Source organism: Talpa europaea (assembly GCF_964194135.1).
Source record: "Talpa europaea genome assembly, chromosome: 11".
NCBI lineage: Eukaryota > Metazoa > Chordata > Mammalia > Eulipotyphla > Talpidae > Talpa > Talpa europaea.
In genome coordinates, this window is record NC_140078.1 from 68,552,300 (window position 1) to 68,569,279 (window position 16,980).

A 16,980-nucleotide genomic window follows, 5' to 3' on the forward strand; every position below is an offset into this window, starting at 1 on the left:
GTTTTTTTTGGTAGTGTGTGTAAGTGCCATTTGCTACATTCTTGGTTCTATGAGAGGTAGATGTTCTACTTCACATACTGAGAATGTGCAGCAACACATTCAGGCTCTTAACTTAGCTATGCAACAACAAATTCAGGCTCTTGATTTAACTACTAAGAGTATGAGGGATGAAATCTGTACAGTTTTGGAGTCAGCTTTTAAAAGTATGCAGGACAGTTTGGAATTAGATGAAATCTAAGAGATCTTCAGGTTTACCCTATTTCTGCTCTCTAGCAGGGGAAAATGAGGCCCTGGTTGGGTAGGGCCTTACTTAGGGTGATCCAACCAGCTGGCAGACTGTGCTCCTCCCTTGGGAAGCTCGGGATACTCCAGATAGTGCATTGGTCTGATAGGACGTCTTCAGGACCCCAAACCATATATATTTCACAGATTTCTTTTATATGTTAATTTGAAGTGGTACCTTAGAAACTCTAGGACCAAATCCCAACAGAGGTTGGGTATCAGTTGCTAGTCTGACAGGAATATTTACATGAGGATGGTTAAGCACACTGATGCGACACCGAACAGTGTGGGTTCAAATCCCAGCCCTGCCATTTGTAAAATGAGTTATTTTGGACAAATGACTTAACCTCAGTTACCTCAGCTATGGCATAATGAAAGTATTCCCTAGGGCTACTGGGAACATTCATTTAATTAATTCAAAGAAGGCACTTAAAATGGTGTCTGCTTCCGGCAAGCACCAAGTCAGCTGTGGCGGCTGATGGTTATCCCTGCCCATGCTGCCAGAATGTTCTTCATCTCTTGGACCCGTGGAGGGGGCTGTGTGCAGAGGACACTCAGGGAATTCAAAGGGCATGAGGTCAGGCAACTGCAGAGAACAAGTGGGGGTTGGTCAGAGTCTGTGTGGGCCCCCTTCCTATCTCCAACCTGCTTCTCTCATCCTTGGATCTGCTGGGTTGCCTGGGCCCTTCTGAGGGGCAGCATCTAAGGTTACCTCCCTGCCCCCTCCCTCTCCAAGAGCAGCAAGCTCTGGCCTGGACCAACCTCTTTTTTTTTTTTTTTAAAAGATTTATTTATTTATTTATACATGCACTGGGTACAGTCAGAAGTGCCAGAGGGTGAGAGAATTCACCAGAGCCAGAGCGGGGAGCAGAGCAGGCAGAAGGACCGAAGTACACTGCTGAGGGGAGCAGCGGGCGGCAGAAGAGGTCTGCGCGCCACGTGGGACCCTCCTCTGGTGGAAAAGGAGCAACTGGGGATCGAACTAGAGCCCCAGCGCTGCAGAGGCTGTGGGCAGCTTCGCAACCCAGCGCTCAACCACTGTGCCACCGGGGAGGCCCTGGACCAACCTCTTTTTAATGCAAGTCATGGGTGCTTCACATAGGAACCAGCTTGGACAGTGAGGTGTGGCCTGGGCAGCAGATCAGGATGCTGTCCTCCCCTGCCATGGTCCCAAAGGAGAGTAGTCTTGCCAGTTAGGAAGCTCAGAAGATGTCAGGGACAATATAGTCAGTGTGAACGCCGTCGATCAGTCCAGCCCCATTGTTGTGGACAAACCAGCAGGTCACCTCAGTCCCGTGCCGGGGGTCCTTCCTGTAGTCTTTTTGCAAGCCCCTGGGGAGAGACAAGTCACTTGGGGTCATTATTTGGACCCAACAGAGATGCACTTCCTCAGGAAGCCCACTCACCCATGTGACACCTGGAAGAAGGTCTGGACCAATGTTGGGAAATGCCAAAGGTAGAATTCTACAAGATCAGCCCACCTACCTGGTGACTGTCAGCCTGCGGCTCTTCACCACCAGTGTGGCATCTATCTTTGTGGGGTCAGAGCCTGGATGAAGGTCAGACACTTGATAATCAAAGGGGTGGAAGAATTGTCCTGGAAAGGAACATTGGAAGAAGTTACCATCTGGGGCCTTGTACTTACCTGGCACTCAACAGGTACTCTCTGGAGGTTGAGAGGGGCTGGAAAGATTTTGTCAAGGGCTTCATTGTTTCTGATTAGCTTTGGCATCCAAAACCACCATTTTTTGACCAATGCCAAGGAATCTGGCTGGGGAGAGAGGGTAGCGGGATAGATGCCCACAGAGAGCCAGGCCCACAGGAAGGCCACAAAGAGAGGCGTGTGGCTGATGATCCATCCCACCCAGGAGGGCGTGGGAGCTGGCGGGAGCTTCCTGTTTGCTAATCAGATCTCTCGCCATTCATTCCCAGGCTCACTTGAGATTGTTTCACTGTGTTTGATTGCAGCCTTTTAGAGGAGCAAGACCCTCACCAGGACAACCTCTCTTTGGACCTCTGAGTCTTGGAAGTCCTGTTGGAGGGGAGCTATCCTAGAGAGTGCACTGGCTTCGACAACCCACCCCACAGAGCCAGCCATACCCAGCAGCCCATGTGTCCGCGCTGACATCCCCTGACTATCCAGCACGTAGAAGCCCAGGAAGTCCTGATGAGAGGTTGTCCACACCCGGTGCAGAACAACCTCGAAGGTCCCCTTGTCCTCCACTGACACCACCAGGTTCCTCTTCCTGTTGATGGTCACCACTATCCTGCAGGCCAGGAGACCGTGAAGGCTAGTATGGCTGCACCGCACATTTCAGCAGCCCTCGTCCTCTGGACTCATTTTTTTTTTTCAAAGATTTATTTATTTATGCATACAAGAGCTGGGGCACAGGCAAGAGATGCAGGAGGGTGAGAAGATTCACCAGAGACAGAGTGAAAAACACTGACTGAAAAACACTTCTGAGGGGAGCAGTGGGTGAGTCAGGAGCAGTTTGCCTCACCATGTGGGTTTCTCCCTGGCCATTCAGGGATTGAACTCATTGCAGAGGCTGCAGATTGCTTCATAGTGCGGTGCTTAACCCCTTGTGCCACCAGGGAGGCCCAGGACTCACTTCTTATACCCCTCCAAACCCTCACCCCCAGATGGTTGGGTGTTACTTGCTCCACACGCTCCCTCCCATGTTGCTATTGTGTCAATGGGCTGTGTCAGCCAGCATGCAAACTGCATCATTCTGCCCTCTCTCTCTGGCCCTGCAAGGGCTGAGGCTCAGTGAGGCTAGGCGGGCTGCCCAATGTCCCACATCTGAGTCTGGTAAGCAGCAGGACTCCAGCCTGTCTAACATCAGGGTCTGGGTTTTTTTGACCCTCACTCATCACCTGTCTTCCATACTGCACTCTGCCCACCTCTTCCTACAACTTTGCTGCTTAGCGTCAGGCTCTGGGGTTTGATGGAGTTTGTTGGATGAATGAATGAGTGAATGAGCTAATGAAGGAAGGAAGAAATATGAAGCAAGACATACTAAGACAATTGCTAAAAAAACAATTGCTTAGAGTGCAGCAATGGAAGAAGCTAGGAAAGCTTCAGAAAAGAAGTGGCTTTGTGCTAGACCCAGGAGGATGAACCTGCTTTGTTTGATGGAGGTGAGGGTGGCCATCAGGATGAGGGTACACTGCAGGATGGGAGTCATGGAAGCACAGCATCCAGGCAGCAGTGCCCAGAGCACGCGCACAGGAATAAAGGGAATGGGGGTGGGGTGGTTCACAAAGTAAGACACGTCTGCACAACCTACAGCCCATGTGGGTGTTGCCCACAGGTATCGCTGGGGAACAAGGCTCTGGCAGACTCAGGCAGCAGAGCTATCTCTGGAGCTTGGTGCCTTGGTCCTCCCTGCACCCACTACTGCCTCCCCTCCCTAACCCCTCACAGCCCAGTTACCCGTCTTGTCGCAGCGAAGCCTGGTCCCTCCAAGAGAACACGGGCCCTCCAGAGCCAGGGTTCAGCGTAATATTCTGAGGGGTCACTTCCAACTGAAAACCTGTTGCTGGGTTTGCAATCCCCAGACGCCCCAAGTACATGCCCTCATGCTGTCCAGGGCTCCTGGCTGTGTTGCCAATGAGCTGCCCGTTCACTGAGAAGCCTGCAGTGTGGGGAAAGGCCATCAAATGTGTGTGTGTGTACGTGTGTGTTGTGGGGGGGGCTCCCACCAGCTAGATGCCCCCTTCCCCGCCCCCAGCCTGCCCTTATTCATGCTGTACTTTTTCCCTGGGAACCACCACACCCCACCCATACCATTTTTGAGGGTCTCACCTCTCCAGGGGAGCCTTCGGGACTGGTCCAGGCTGTGCACAACACCACTGCTCTCCCTCCCCTCCCGCCACACGTACCAGTGCTCAGCGCTTGGCTCTGGCCCTGAAGGAGGCCTCGCAGGACTTGCGCCTGCCCCTTCTCAGTGGCCCCTATCCCAGGTGGGTGCCAGGATGTGCAGCAGACACTTTTGTGGGGCCCCTTCACAGAGGCCCTCTCTGACCTGAGCAGCCAAAAAATCTCTCTCCCCATCTTTACTATCAACACAGTATGTCTCAGGCTCGACACCTCCACTGATGAAGTTCACCTGTTGTTCTTTCTTCTCATGAGAGCAGGGACTTTGTCTCAAGTTTCACTAGGTCCCGGGCGGGCGCCCTAGTGGGTGCTCAACAAACATTTGCAGAAGGCCTGACTAGCCTGGGAGGGGGGGAAGGGGGCTGAGAGATGGAGCGTGATCCGCATCACTGAGCACTGCTGGGCCAGTGGGGCTTGGGGGAGTGTTGGAGCCCCCTCTCATGGCAAGGGGAGGGCATGGCTGATAACATAATTTGCAAGACTCGGTACCAAATGAAAACGAGAGGCATCTTGTTAAAAAATTGTTATGAATTTCAAGGTGGAAATAGCAGAGCCATTAAACCAAGGATGGGGCCCTCCTAAGCACAGGGTTCTGTGCCCAGGAAGCCCATCCTGTATAAGCCTAGCCAGGTGGATGGGGTGAGAGGAAGCAGGTGGAGCCCAGACAGGTGACAGGTGCATGGGGTGTGGGAAGCAGAGGCCATGGCAACTGTCCTGTGTGTGGCTGAACATCGGGAGCGGGGAAGCTCTCTGACAGAGGGCATGATGTCACTGTACCTGTGTTAAGGTCCTGCACTAGGTTTAGGACCACTCCATTCTCCTCATTGATATTGAAGCACAGGGGATCCTCTTTCTCAGGCACATGGATGATGAAGTGAGGGTCAGTGTCCACTGGGGGCATAGCATGGAGTCGGTTAGAATGAGCATCAGGAAGATGGGACCGACTAGGGACAAGGGTTCAACCAAGCAGGGATGTCCCTAAGACCCTCCTGAGGACTCACCACTGGTCACTTGTTTTGGCAACCGTTGGACACGAGGGCTGGAGACCGACGGAGAAGGCTGTGAGGCCGACAGCAAGAACGCTGACAGGTGAGAACGAGTGACATTTAGAAGGGTGGGTGACCTTCCTGGAGCTGCTGGTTCCTTTCCTGAAGCCCCTCCCACCCGGGCGGGCTGGCTTGAGGCCCCAGGAGCAGGAGGGAATGCAGATCCCTGATGCCCCTCAGGATGTAGGAGCAGAAGTTGTGTTCAGCCCAGCAGGCTGTCCCTCTCTGTCTTCTTCGAGGGGGACCTGGTGGGACTGACAGCATAAGCATGGGGGAGGACAGGCCCTGTTGGTCGAGGTTGTGGGGACGGTTCTGAGGATTCCTAGTGAGAGGCTACCAGGACAGTGGAGCAGAGGAAGCCGGTCATAGGCTGTTGTTTTCTCATCAGGCAAATGGGTTGATAACCTAGGGGCTTGACCCCGGGCTGAACGCACAGCCCAAAGGACAGTGACTGTGGAGTACCAATGTTTAAGCGCATCATCAGTATAGCTGCCACTTACTCCTCCTGGGTCCCTGCATCTCTGTAGGGAACAAAGACAGAGCACAGTGTGACCTTTACCACCCACACGAAAGGCCTGAGTCTCATTCCCCAAGTACACCCCAGCCCAGAGGTTAGTTAGACCAGGACTGCCCCTCCCGGGGGCTCTAGCCCTCCCCCAGGGGTCCTGGTTACAGCCCTGATGGAAGCTGCTGGGGGTTTCGGGCCATGCAAGGGCTTCTGAAGTGCACAGAAGCAACGGGCTTGTGGTGAAGTGTGCAAGGGCATCTCAGAGAAAGAAGGGAGGACAGAGGCAGGGGACATGTGGGGAGCAGGCAGCTGCCACTTGCCCAACCACCGGAAGTTCCTCTCAAAACACAACATGATTCGAAAGCTTACCCAAGGGCCAAGAATCTGGAAGGGAGAGAAAGAGAAGAGTTTGGCTCTCAGCACCCCTCCCCACCCCACTCCTGGGTCCAAAGCCTCCCCCAGCCCGGAGCCCTTACCTTCAGGGGGTTTGTCAATGATGGGCTCTAGGCCATCCTGGTCTTCTATGCCCCTGATGGTCATGGAGGTCAGCGGGGTCACGAACTGGTAGTCCAGAGACATTTTCAGGGCCTCTGCAGACAGATTGGCTCTCTCCTCCCCCTCCAACTTCATTCTGCGAGCAGACACCAGCTCCAAGTCCCAAAGCTTGGATGATAATGAACTTTCACTCATTCGCTCACTAGTTCACTCATTTCGCACACATGTATGAAGCACCTGCAGTACCCCATTCGGTGGCTGACCTCAAGGACTTCATAATTAAAGGGCTTCTCGCAGAGAAAAGCTGGATATTTTGCAGGGTTGGAGGATGTGCTTCAGAAACACAGAACTTAATAGACATGAAATTCTGGGTCTAAACTCTCTAAGCCTCAGTTTGCTTGTCTGTTAAGTGGGAAGAATAATGAGGAAATTCTGCTCAATGTCAGGCTTCGGTGAATGTGGTCTGGACTCAGCAGTTCACAGTAAAGGGCAGCCTCCCCCACTGCAGCAAGTTGGGGACAGACAAGTAGTGGGCTACCCTGTGTCCGGGAGGGCCTATCCCTCAATATTGACTGACTGGTCGATATTAACTAAACAAAGGAGAATAATAAATCTGACCTGCTCTCAACCTCCAAGGCCCAGAACCGCCCCTTCTTTGTTCACCTTGCCAGTCCAAGGGTCCAAAGGTGGGGGGTGCCATAGGATGGACAGTGCCCACCTGGGCAGCTGCAGGGGTCATACCGTTTGGCCAGCATCTCCTGGATGGTAAGGTAGGCCCAGAGGCGCTCAATGTGGTTTTCAAACATGTGGCCCCGCTCTCGGAGCAGTTTCTTCATCTCATCCTCATCCACCAGGCAGGTGGTCTTGAATTCTTGGCCATCCTGAGGGTTCAGATGAAGAGACATACTCTGTGCCATAATGGGTATACCTCTGAGGAACCCCACTCTTGTCTGCTCTCTGCAGCTTCGTTCCCTGCATCCTCCCACCTTTCCTGAACTCTTCTCATCTTATTCATCCATTCATTCCACAGAAGCTGGCGGAGCACCCCTAGGTCCTAGGGACCCCAGGGAGGGAGGACCCGGTCCTGCCCTGCTGAAAGGACTCCCTCTGCGGGATGCCAACAAGCACCTCACTGCTTCCACTGTGCAGCTGTCCCCACCAGGCCCCGCTCCTCCACACTCCAAATCTCTGGTGGGCTGCCCCATTCAACATGGCACAGCAAAACAAAGGTGTCTTCTCTCCCTGGCTACAATAATGGGGGTAACCCATGCACTAGGCATTGTGTAAGTGGATTACATGGATTATTTCATTTACTCTACACAACTCTCCAAAGTATTACCCAGTGGCTAGACCCATTTGGCTCAGAGTCACCTACTTGGTCAGGGTGGAATAAAGGTCCAGCTCAATTATCTTCACTCAAAACCCAAGTTCTAAACCCTCAACCACACTGTGGGTCTTGAGTCTACACTCTACAGGGCAGGTCCAGGCCTCATGCTCATTATTCTCCTGCCTCCAATGCACACACACAGATGTGCACGGTGCCAGGGCACAGAGCTGGGTGCATGGTAGGTGTTCAGGAAATGGTTGTCAAGGGACAGGGGTAGCCTCTCATTTTCTTATACCTTGGGGGGAATGATACTCCATTTTGGGTCAAGAGACTACAACTAATCAAGGTCATGTTGGTCCCAATCCAGCCTGTTCAGTCCCCTGGGATGCCTGAATAGAGGAATGTTCAGGATTGGGGTGTATGCATAGCATGGTACATGGTACTTTGGGGGAAATGAGGCTCCCAGGGATGGATTAGGGTGGGGGACAGTGAGGATTTAGAACCTCTGAGTGCTGCTGGCCTCTCCACCCTCTGCAGTCCACTATTTACCCCACGGGCCAGCACGTCAGCCTTGAAGCTGCTAAGTTTGTCCTTAGCGATGCGCCCTGCCACCATGATCTCTGAGCCTTCGTAGTACTGTTTATGACGGTGCTGGGTCAGGGCCGAGAGAGTATCCGGTGGGTAGAGCAACTCCACATCCATCAGCAGAGGATTGGCTACCTGATTGTAGAAACCCTGCAGGGGCGGATGGAGGGGTGCAATCTCAGAGTTGGTAGGTCACTCGGGCACCCAGCCGGTAGCCCACTCCCAAAATGGGGTGTTGGGACTCCCATTTTACGGAAGGAATCATAGGCTTAGAGGAATTAAGTAATTAGCTCAAGGTCATGCAGCTCATTTGAATGCCATGCCAAAGCTGTACCTCTTTTAGGCTGATGGGTAACTGGCTGTCAAGGCTGGGCTCCCCAAGGTTTACCACTGTCAGGGCATGTGGGAGGGAGGTGGGGGGAGACCTGCAGCTGTTGGGTGGCATCGTGGTCCTCGTAGATTCTCTTGGCCCGTCCATTGTTCTCCATGGACATGACATCCAGGAAGTTAAAGTCCACATTTTGGCCAAAGCCCAAGTTGTAGAGCGGGAATTTGCCCTTTATGGCGTTGCGGGTGTTCTTGAGGATTTGGGAACGGTCCGTCACCCCTGCAGCCACACACCCAAAGAATGACAGGATACAGGCTCATGGACACATGGGGCACAAGGGGCCTTTGGGGCACACACCCTGGGGCCCAAGTCTCTCATCTCAGACCATCTCCAGTGCCCACGGGCTTCTGGAGGCAATGCCTCTTGCTTGCTCATTTGGGCAACTGCAACAGCTCCTGGAGGACCTTGCCCATCCACATGATCTATCACAAGCAGAACTGATTCTGCTCTAAATTCTCCCATGACTCCTTGCCATCACCTACAAGGCCCTGCGGACTTCTCTACCCTTGTTTCACCTATTCTGCATGTGCTTGCTGTTCCTGGGCAGGCCCTACCAGAGCACACACTTTTTCTTGTTCAAGTTGCCTTCAAACAGAATTCATTCCTGCTTTTCCTCTCTTCCTTCCAGACTGAACTGGGGATTACCCACTCCAGGAGGCCTTCTGGGACACTGCCTGGGCCAGGTGCCCCCATCTGATACCTTCAACCTCTGGTACCCTGTTCTGTCAGGACCGTTGACAGAATTCTGGCTCTTGGGTCTGCTGCCCCTAATGGATCTGGGTTCCTGGAGGGCAGAGACATGTCTTATACTCTTGCTATCTCTTCTCAATTCCTAGTCCTATCTTTGGCACACAGTAGGTTCTGAACACATGGTTCCTTAAATTCAACCTAGGAATCTTGCCCATCTGCCTGTGCCTCATGCAGCTCTTTGTCATGCAGAAATGTCCCAATTTCCCTACTCGTATGCGTAGGGGTGCCTGCAGACTTAATGGTCGGAACACTTTAAACCAGTTCTTGACTTTGCCCTGGGTCTTTCTGTCCCCCAAAAGTAACCCCAGGACAGGCCTCCCCAGTGGCACAGCAGTTGAGCTCTGGGTTGCGAAGCTGCCCGCAGCCTCTGCAGCGCCGGTTCGATTCCTGGCTGCTCCCCAGCCACCAGAGGAGGGTCCCACATGGCGTGCAGCTGCCTGCTGCTCCTGGTCTTTCTGCCTGCTCCGCTCCCTGCTCTGGCTCTGGTGAATTCTCTCACCCTCCCGCGCTTCTGACTGTACCCAGTGCTTGTATAAATAAATAAAAAATAAATCTTTAAAAAAAAAAAAGTATCCCCAGGAGTTGTGCTTCCAAGTTCAGTTTACATGTTTTTAGTAACTAAGAGATCGTGACAACCCACCGTAGCCTTTGAAGAGCTTACCTTCTGTTGGCTCGCCATCTGTCAACATGATGAGAATTGGGGCATGGTTTTTGAGTTCTGGGAGGCTTTCCTGAGCTTTGTTCAAGATCTCAATTCCCCGGAGCAAACCTCCATTCAGATTTGTGGCTGCAAAGAAGAGAATGTAGACTAGCATATGCCCTCATTCCAAGGGACAGAGGTATGCCAGATGTAACACCAGAGGTAACACCAGAGACCCCGGCCCTTACCCCCTGCCAGGGAGAAGTGACGCACAAAATGCTGAGCCGCTTGCAGATTAGCTGTGGTCGCTGGCACCATTGAGTCCCTCCAAGCTTGCACTTCAGACCCAAAGAGGACCAGGTTAAAGTAGTCATCTGGCCGCATGTCCCCCAGGATTTTAAGGAGCGCCTCCTTAGTCTGCAAGGACAGGACAGTTGGAAGAAGGATGTGGCTCCAGAACAGCGCTTTCCATCAGCCAGACACCCATTTCAGCCAGCCACAGGGCAGAGGCACATAGTGGACAAGCAGGAAGGGCTGCAAAGGACAACCAGGTGGTACCAGTGGACAAGCATCCTGTTGGCCTCTTGGGGTGAATGATGGGGACAGAGAAGGCAAAGGGGCCTGACTTGGAAAGAAGAAATGAGCAGAAGCTTATGTGGGGTGGGATTAAGAAAGAGGCCTCTAGGGGGCTGTGGCACTATGGGCAGTGGGCTATGATTGCTGCAAGACACATCCCCATGCGCCCCTTCATTATCCTGGCACTTTTAGTGTGCATGTTTCGTCTTCTATGCGCTCCCTCATCCATCACCCCACAGGCAACGGACACTGCTATCATCCCCATTTTTGCCACTGAGAAGCTGATATCCTTGCTCATGGGGGCATATTGAGGAAATGGCTGATTCCAGAATATCTAAATGCTAGGATTTCTTGTTAAATCACCCTGCCTCTGACCAGAAGCAGAAATCCTGAACCCACACCTTGGTGGCCAGTGAGAACTGCGTAATGGAACCGAAGAAGCTTCTGCTGGGTGAACAGCTTAAAGCCGTACTTTACCTGCTTCAGTTTCTGGCCTTCCATGGAGGTGCTGATATCGATCACAAAAACCAGGTTCTTACTCAAGTTTGTCAGGTTTTGGGGGGCAAAGAAGTGGGCAAAGTAGTTATTGGCGACCTGAAGCAAAAGAATGAGTGAAGTCTCTCTGCAAGCATCCCTGGCTGCCCTCTGAGTCTTGGGTCAGAAGCTTCAGGCTCACCAGGAGGTCACAGAGCTTGTCTCGATTGACATCATAGGTCACCCTGAAGTCCCCATTCAGCAAGGATGTAGAGCAGGTGGGACAGGATTGCTGCTGGCTCATGGTGGGGCGGAAAGATACATGACCCTGGAACCATAGAGGATGTGAGGTAACACTGGTGTGTGCAGTCACAAATGAAATGTTTGCAAAGACAACAAAGGGTGTGTGAGGGGGAGGGAGGGGTGCATGGACGTAGAAATGAAGCCAATGGTCCCTCACCACCCAGCTACTGAGAGTACACCCTTGCAGGTTTGTAGGTTGTAGGAGAGAAGATCTGGGCTTTTTTGTTTGTACTTATACACTTCCAAATCATTGGGATTTTCTACAATAAGCACCACCATTTTGGTGACCACATAATGGCTGCACGAGAGACGTCAATTCAACTCTGCCAAGTAATAAAACAAAGCTACAATACTAGACTGGAAAACAGGAGGCACCCAGAGCGGCCAAGCAGTAGAGGCTGGAAGGAAAGGCCCAGAGTGGGAGCTGAGGTCTGCTCTGACTTGGTGTCAGGGTCCAGGGAAATTAAGCATGGTTTTTACTCAATGCTCTTCTATCTTCTGTGCTGTCCACATTTTCTTTAAAGACTTTATTTTTACAGAAATAAAAGCGTGCTGATCAAAATAAAAAAATTGCAAAGAATTGTTAAGAAAATCAAAACCTATTCTCTGGATTCCCTACTTAAAACTGACATGTTTGCTAACACTCTGGGCTATCCTATTTGCTGGAACCCCCTCCAAAGATGTAAGAAACATTTCTTTTAAGTGACTTGTTACGGCATCACTGCCAACAGTAGGCAGGAACTAAAAGGCCTGCTCCTGGTTCTGGTGAGAGCAACTTAAGAAGCAGGACACTAGCGGGGCACCATCCACTCAGGTGCCACATTCCTCCAGGACCTAAGGAGGGGTCAAGCAAGGGGCTTTTGAGATTTCTGCAAATTGGTGGGCAACAGGTTGGGTAGGCCAGAGGCTTTTGCAAATTTACTTATGCTTCTAAGGACATGGGAATTCAGAACAACTACAGTATCTGAGGTTTGCTCAGGTGTCCAATGTCTCCCTGAGAGCTTTCCCAGGGGTGAGCTAGGCAAAGATGAAACTGCAGCTCAGGCAAAACAAAAACACCCCAGACCATGCAGCCCCTGTGTGGTGGAGCCCAGCAGACACCTGCCCTAGCCTCAGCATGCAGACTTGTGCTAAGTTGCTTTAAGAATCAGGAGTGTGAGTTCCCTTGGACTACAAAACACAGAATACTGCCTCTGTCACCCCTACAGTAGCCTACTGCTCCTGTGTGCTGCCAAGGCCAAGACTGGACATTCCATCAGGGTCTGGGCCAAGACAGAGATCCCAGAGGTCCTGCCACCCTTCCAACCAGCCCACACACCTTTTTCCCTGAGAAGGACTTTTTGATAAGCTGGCCGGCCAATTCCTTGGGGAGAAAGGAGGCTTTGGCATCCAACTTGCTGATCCCCTGAGGCTCAAAGATGTCCACGTCAATCTGCATAATTGAAGCAATTCCACAGTTTCCATTCAGGCCATCATCAAGTCTCAGCCAAGAGTTAGTGTGTGCACTGGTCACCTACCATGTGTAGCACCCACCAGTCCTCAGCACTGGGCCTGGCACAAGACAACACTCCAAAAATATTGGGTGAATGAAGGCATGCGTGAATTGGGTGAATGAAGGCATGCGTCTCTCAGTCAGCTACCACTGAGGTACCAGCTGTAACAATCACAGCCCCTCAGCTGCCCAAGCCTCTCTGGTTTACAAACCACCTGGACATTCAATATCTCTAGGGATCCTTGTGGCAGTCCTGGGGCTCACAGGAATCCCATTTGACAGGTGAGCAATCATAGGCTCAGAGAGAGAGAGGAAGTGGAGACGGGCAGCTTCGAGGAGATCCCTTTCTAGGAAGAGCCCCTTGGAGCCCACCCTGAGTCAGCTCCTTTCCCTATGTGCTCAGGCCAGGGATGTCATATGGTTGGTGCTGAATCAACGATCAGCCTCAAGGTGTGGGGGATGCGGGGAGGAAGGAAGGGAGGGAGGGAGGGAGGAGGGAAGGAAGGAGGGAGAAGGAGCTCGGTTTATGCAACCACACCCTTACCTGCCATCACCTACAATCTACCTCAAAATGATGCACCAGCTGCTTGGGCTTGACTTTGATGACAATGTCGTACTGCATAAGTTTCCTCTTCAGCACCTCCTCGTAGGTCAGCTGGAACGTGGCCTTGCTCTGGGGACCAATGGTGATGTGGATGGTGAATTGCTCCATCGTTCTCCCTGAGGCCCTGAACAAACCACCAGAGGCAACAACAAATGGTCAGTGACATGGGGTCCTTGTTATCTAAAGTGTGGCCCTCAGAATTAATAGCTCTTACTGTAGTGCTGCTCCCAGGTTTCCTTGACCTTCACCCTTGTCTTAGCTGACTGACCAGCGTAAGTTCCAAGGAGAGGGCCCCACTTCTCCTGGAGGTTAGTCTGGGACATGGAAAGTCAATTCTAGCCTTGTCAGTGCACCTGCCCCTTCTTTGAGTTTGGGCAGTTTGCCTACTTCCCATCAGCCTGAGCCTGCTCTCCTCAGAAAGCCATCTTGCAGCCCTCAGATCTGTCATGGCGGGGAGGGCAGCCTCAGAGACTGGGCCAGCAGGGCCCAGAACTCACCTGACAAGGCCAGCAGTCTCTCCTGAGATGGCTGCTTTCCGGTACTGCTTCCACGCTTTCACTTTGTCCTTTATGTCCCCTACGAATGCATTTCCGTCTGAAGTGCTTCAGGGAGGAAGAAATGTTCAGGGGAAGTGTCCTCCTCGACCACTCAGACCCTTGTCATTGAAGGCAATCCTAGTCCCCACCCTGAGAAAGCCCTGTCTTGGTGAACACTCACTTGGTGAGGGTGTCTCCTGCTGGCCTTGGGCCAAAAAAATACTGCAGGATCCTATTAGCTCTCCAAGATGGAAGCTGAGGACAGACCTACTGGGCTCCATCCTTCCCTCAGAGCTAGAAATGGCCCATGGCCCTCTGGGTAATGGGTCGATGATCTGCACTGCCTGGCCATTCTGAGCTGTGATCTGGGGCTGGGAAACAGCTAAACCTCTGGTTGTGGGATCTGGGCAGCACACACACATGGCAAAGTCACTAATGAAGGCCGTCTTGGGAATCTCCACATCGAAGGCCACTTCCTTGGCTACATCAGCGTTGTTGACCACTTGACTGGTGATGACATAGTGGGCGAAGCGAGAGGTGACTTTGCAGTTGACTTTCAAACTCCGGATAGTCACGCCATCAACAGACTAAAGTGAGACATGAGGGATCTGTGACCTGGCGTGGGGGCCTCTGGGCTGATGAGCAGTGTCAGTGTGGTTTTTGGGACTCAGCACCCACATCTGACACAAGACGTCTGAAAATAGAGCAGATCTCCCAGGAAGACCTGTTCCATTTTTCTTGCCCTGAGACATAGCGGGTGGAATGGGAAAGTCCCCATTTCCGGAAGATGGCAGTCCCAGCAGGACACCAACAAAGGGCACACCCCCAGAGGATAGGGTGGGGTGGGAAACAAGGTTGTAATAATGCCCCCATCACAGATCCCTTTGTTGAGATTCTCACTCACTGTGTCCACAGTCTGTCGCTTCTGGAAAACAAACCAGGGACAAGTGTGAGTGTGAATGCTCAGGCAGCACAGCCCATCTATTAAGGAGTGGGAGTGGGGTGCAGCCTGTGCCCTCTGCCTCTTGGTCTCACTTCTCTAGTCAGACCCAGCTACCTCTTTCTGCCCTGAGGGTTTACCCACATACCTTGCTGCCTTTGGGCCTGCCTGTAGGTGAACCCCAAGCTGGCATGGCCTGCAGGGTGAGGAGGGATACCAGGCACACGAACAGCAGCCCCCGCAGCCCCATGGTGCTGATCATGATCTCTCGGATCTTGAGGCCTTGTCCCTTCACTCAGACCATTAATCAATAAAGTGCTTGATAAACATGGATTAAACATTAGACAAGGTGAAGGCAAATATTACAATTTGGGGGATCCAAAATAGGCAGTGAAAGCTTTCTTCTTGGGGGGATTCCCACCTGTGTAAGTTCCTGGCCAGCCAAAGACTATGCGGCCCCTGCCTCCAACAGAACTGCACTCAGCCTATTTGGATTCTGAGGACCCCACATTTAGATGGGTCTTGCCTCGTCTAATCCTCAAGGCAACACCAGTAATATGGTGTTATGTGGCAAGTAGTCACAGTTAAAAATAAATTTCTAGATTCATCAGGTGTTACTTTCAAAATTCTTTAAACATCAACAAACTTTTCAGACAGTCCCACTTTGGCCAGGGAGGCAGATACTGTGACTTAGAAAGTGTCTGCTCACACCCATGTTTCGGATGGGGCCAACCCTGGTTCTGCCAGGGACGGTCTGGGCATGCGTCCCAGGGCTGTGTAATGAGTGATGCATGTTTTAGGATAGTTGCTTCATCACTCTGGACCTTCTCCCCCAGGTTTTGAAAGAAGAACAGAAGTAAACCATTTCACTTCTCCAGCTGAGCAGGGATACCTGGCAGGAAAAGGGAAAATAAAGATGAAAGTCATACTTTCCTACTGGAGGACTGATTATATGCCTGATTATATGACTGACAGATTGCTCTAAGCCTTTTATTGTCTAATTTTATCCTTGTAGTATTCTTGGGACACTGATACCACAGCATGAACAGAACTTCAAGAAATGCTCTCTGCATTGTTAGGAAGGAAGGAGAAGCAGAGTCAAAGACCTCAGAGATCCTTCTTGAACTTGTGCAGTTTTAGCTTTTAATGCTTCCTGTTCCCCATAAGTGACAGCACATTGGACAGAGATGGCCCCTGGGTTGAATGTGCTGGCTGCTGTGACTTCATGCGGTGAGGGGCCCCAGAAGCCTCTTTGATCTCTGTTTGCTTGTCCCAAATTTTGTCTCAGCTTCTGGGAAAGGGTTTATTTTCCATAGGCCAGAATGACCTTCTGGCCTGTTTTCTGGACTTTGTGGAAGAGGAAATGAATGAACATGAAACCATGTATTTGAGGATCTGTTGACTTCCTGTACCAATATCGACTGAGTCCTGGGTAGGCTGGGCACAGTGCCCAGCATGGGAATACCAGTGATGAAATTGTGCCTCGTATTCAGAGAGCTGATGCCTTGGGAAAAGGAGCCGGACAAGTGAAAGGAAGCCCCATGAATCCCAGCAGTAGGCAGAAGCTAAAGGGGAGCATGAAAGAACTGTAGAAATACGGAAGGGAGTTAGGAGAATACCCCTAGAGCAGGTGCCTGGGAAATAGAACGGCACTGGGAAGGGAGGTTGGAAAGGAGAGGAAGAGAAAAGCAGTTGGGTCAATGTGAAGCATGCTTGAGGAAGATCCAGGTGTCTGTGTGATGGGAACAGGACCAGATAGAGAACATGGGAAGAAGCTTAGTAGTGGTTTGGGACCAGCTGACTCAGGGTTCTGAAGGTGACCAGTCTTTTGGGTGGGAAACACTAAAGATATTTTGAGCAGCAATGTGGCTAGATCAAGACTGGATTATTAGGAGATGGCTAGCAATCCTGGTCCAAATGTAGATGCTAGAAATACATATATGAGGCCTAGGTGGAGGAGGGATGGTGCAGGGAAAGCTAACAGTGACTAGTACCTGGCCTCCTTCTCTGCATCCTTTATTGTTTATTCATTCACTGCTTGCAACTTCCCCCAAGAGATGGATACTGTTGTTCCCATGTTACAGATAAAGATGTACCCTGTGGATGTGGGAGCTGGGGGAATGGGTGGATAGAAGCAGCTGAGGTTTCTGAGGT

The 16,980-nt window shown here is 51.7% G+C and overlaps 1 protein-coding gene across 1 annotated transcript; it reads right to left on the reverse strand.

The window, feature by feature from the left end:
• Nucleotides 1–1,484: 1,484 nt before the first annotated feature.
• On the reverse strand, nt 1,485–15,088 carry ITIH1 (inter-alpha-trypsin inhibitor heavy chain 1; the record flags this gene model as incomplete). The annotated part of the gene is made up of 21 exons (XM_084247754.1): nt 1,485–1,614; nt 1,768–1,879; nt 2,383–2,549; nt 3,719–3,920; nt 4,940–5,053; nt 5,164–5,244; nt 6,086–6,100; nt 6,193–6,347; nt 6,953–7,092; nt 8,088–8,273; nt 8,549–8,730; nt 9,923–10,048; nt 10,150–10,318; nt 10,955–11,071; nt 11,154–11,279; nt 12,573–12,686; nt 13,312–13,474; nt 13,848–13,952; nt 14,307–14,473; nt 14,791–14,811; nt 14,975–15,088. The coding sequence occupies 21 exons, from the start codon at nt 15,086–15,088 to the stop codon at nt 1,485–1,487; spliced, it is 2,706 nt and encodes a 901-aa protein (XP_084103880.1).
• Nucleotides 15,089–16,980: the final 1,892 nt, after the last annotated feature.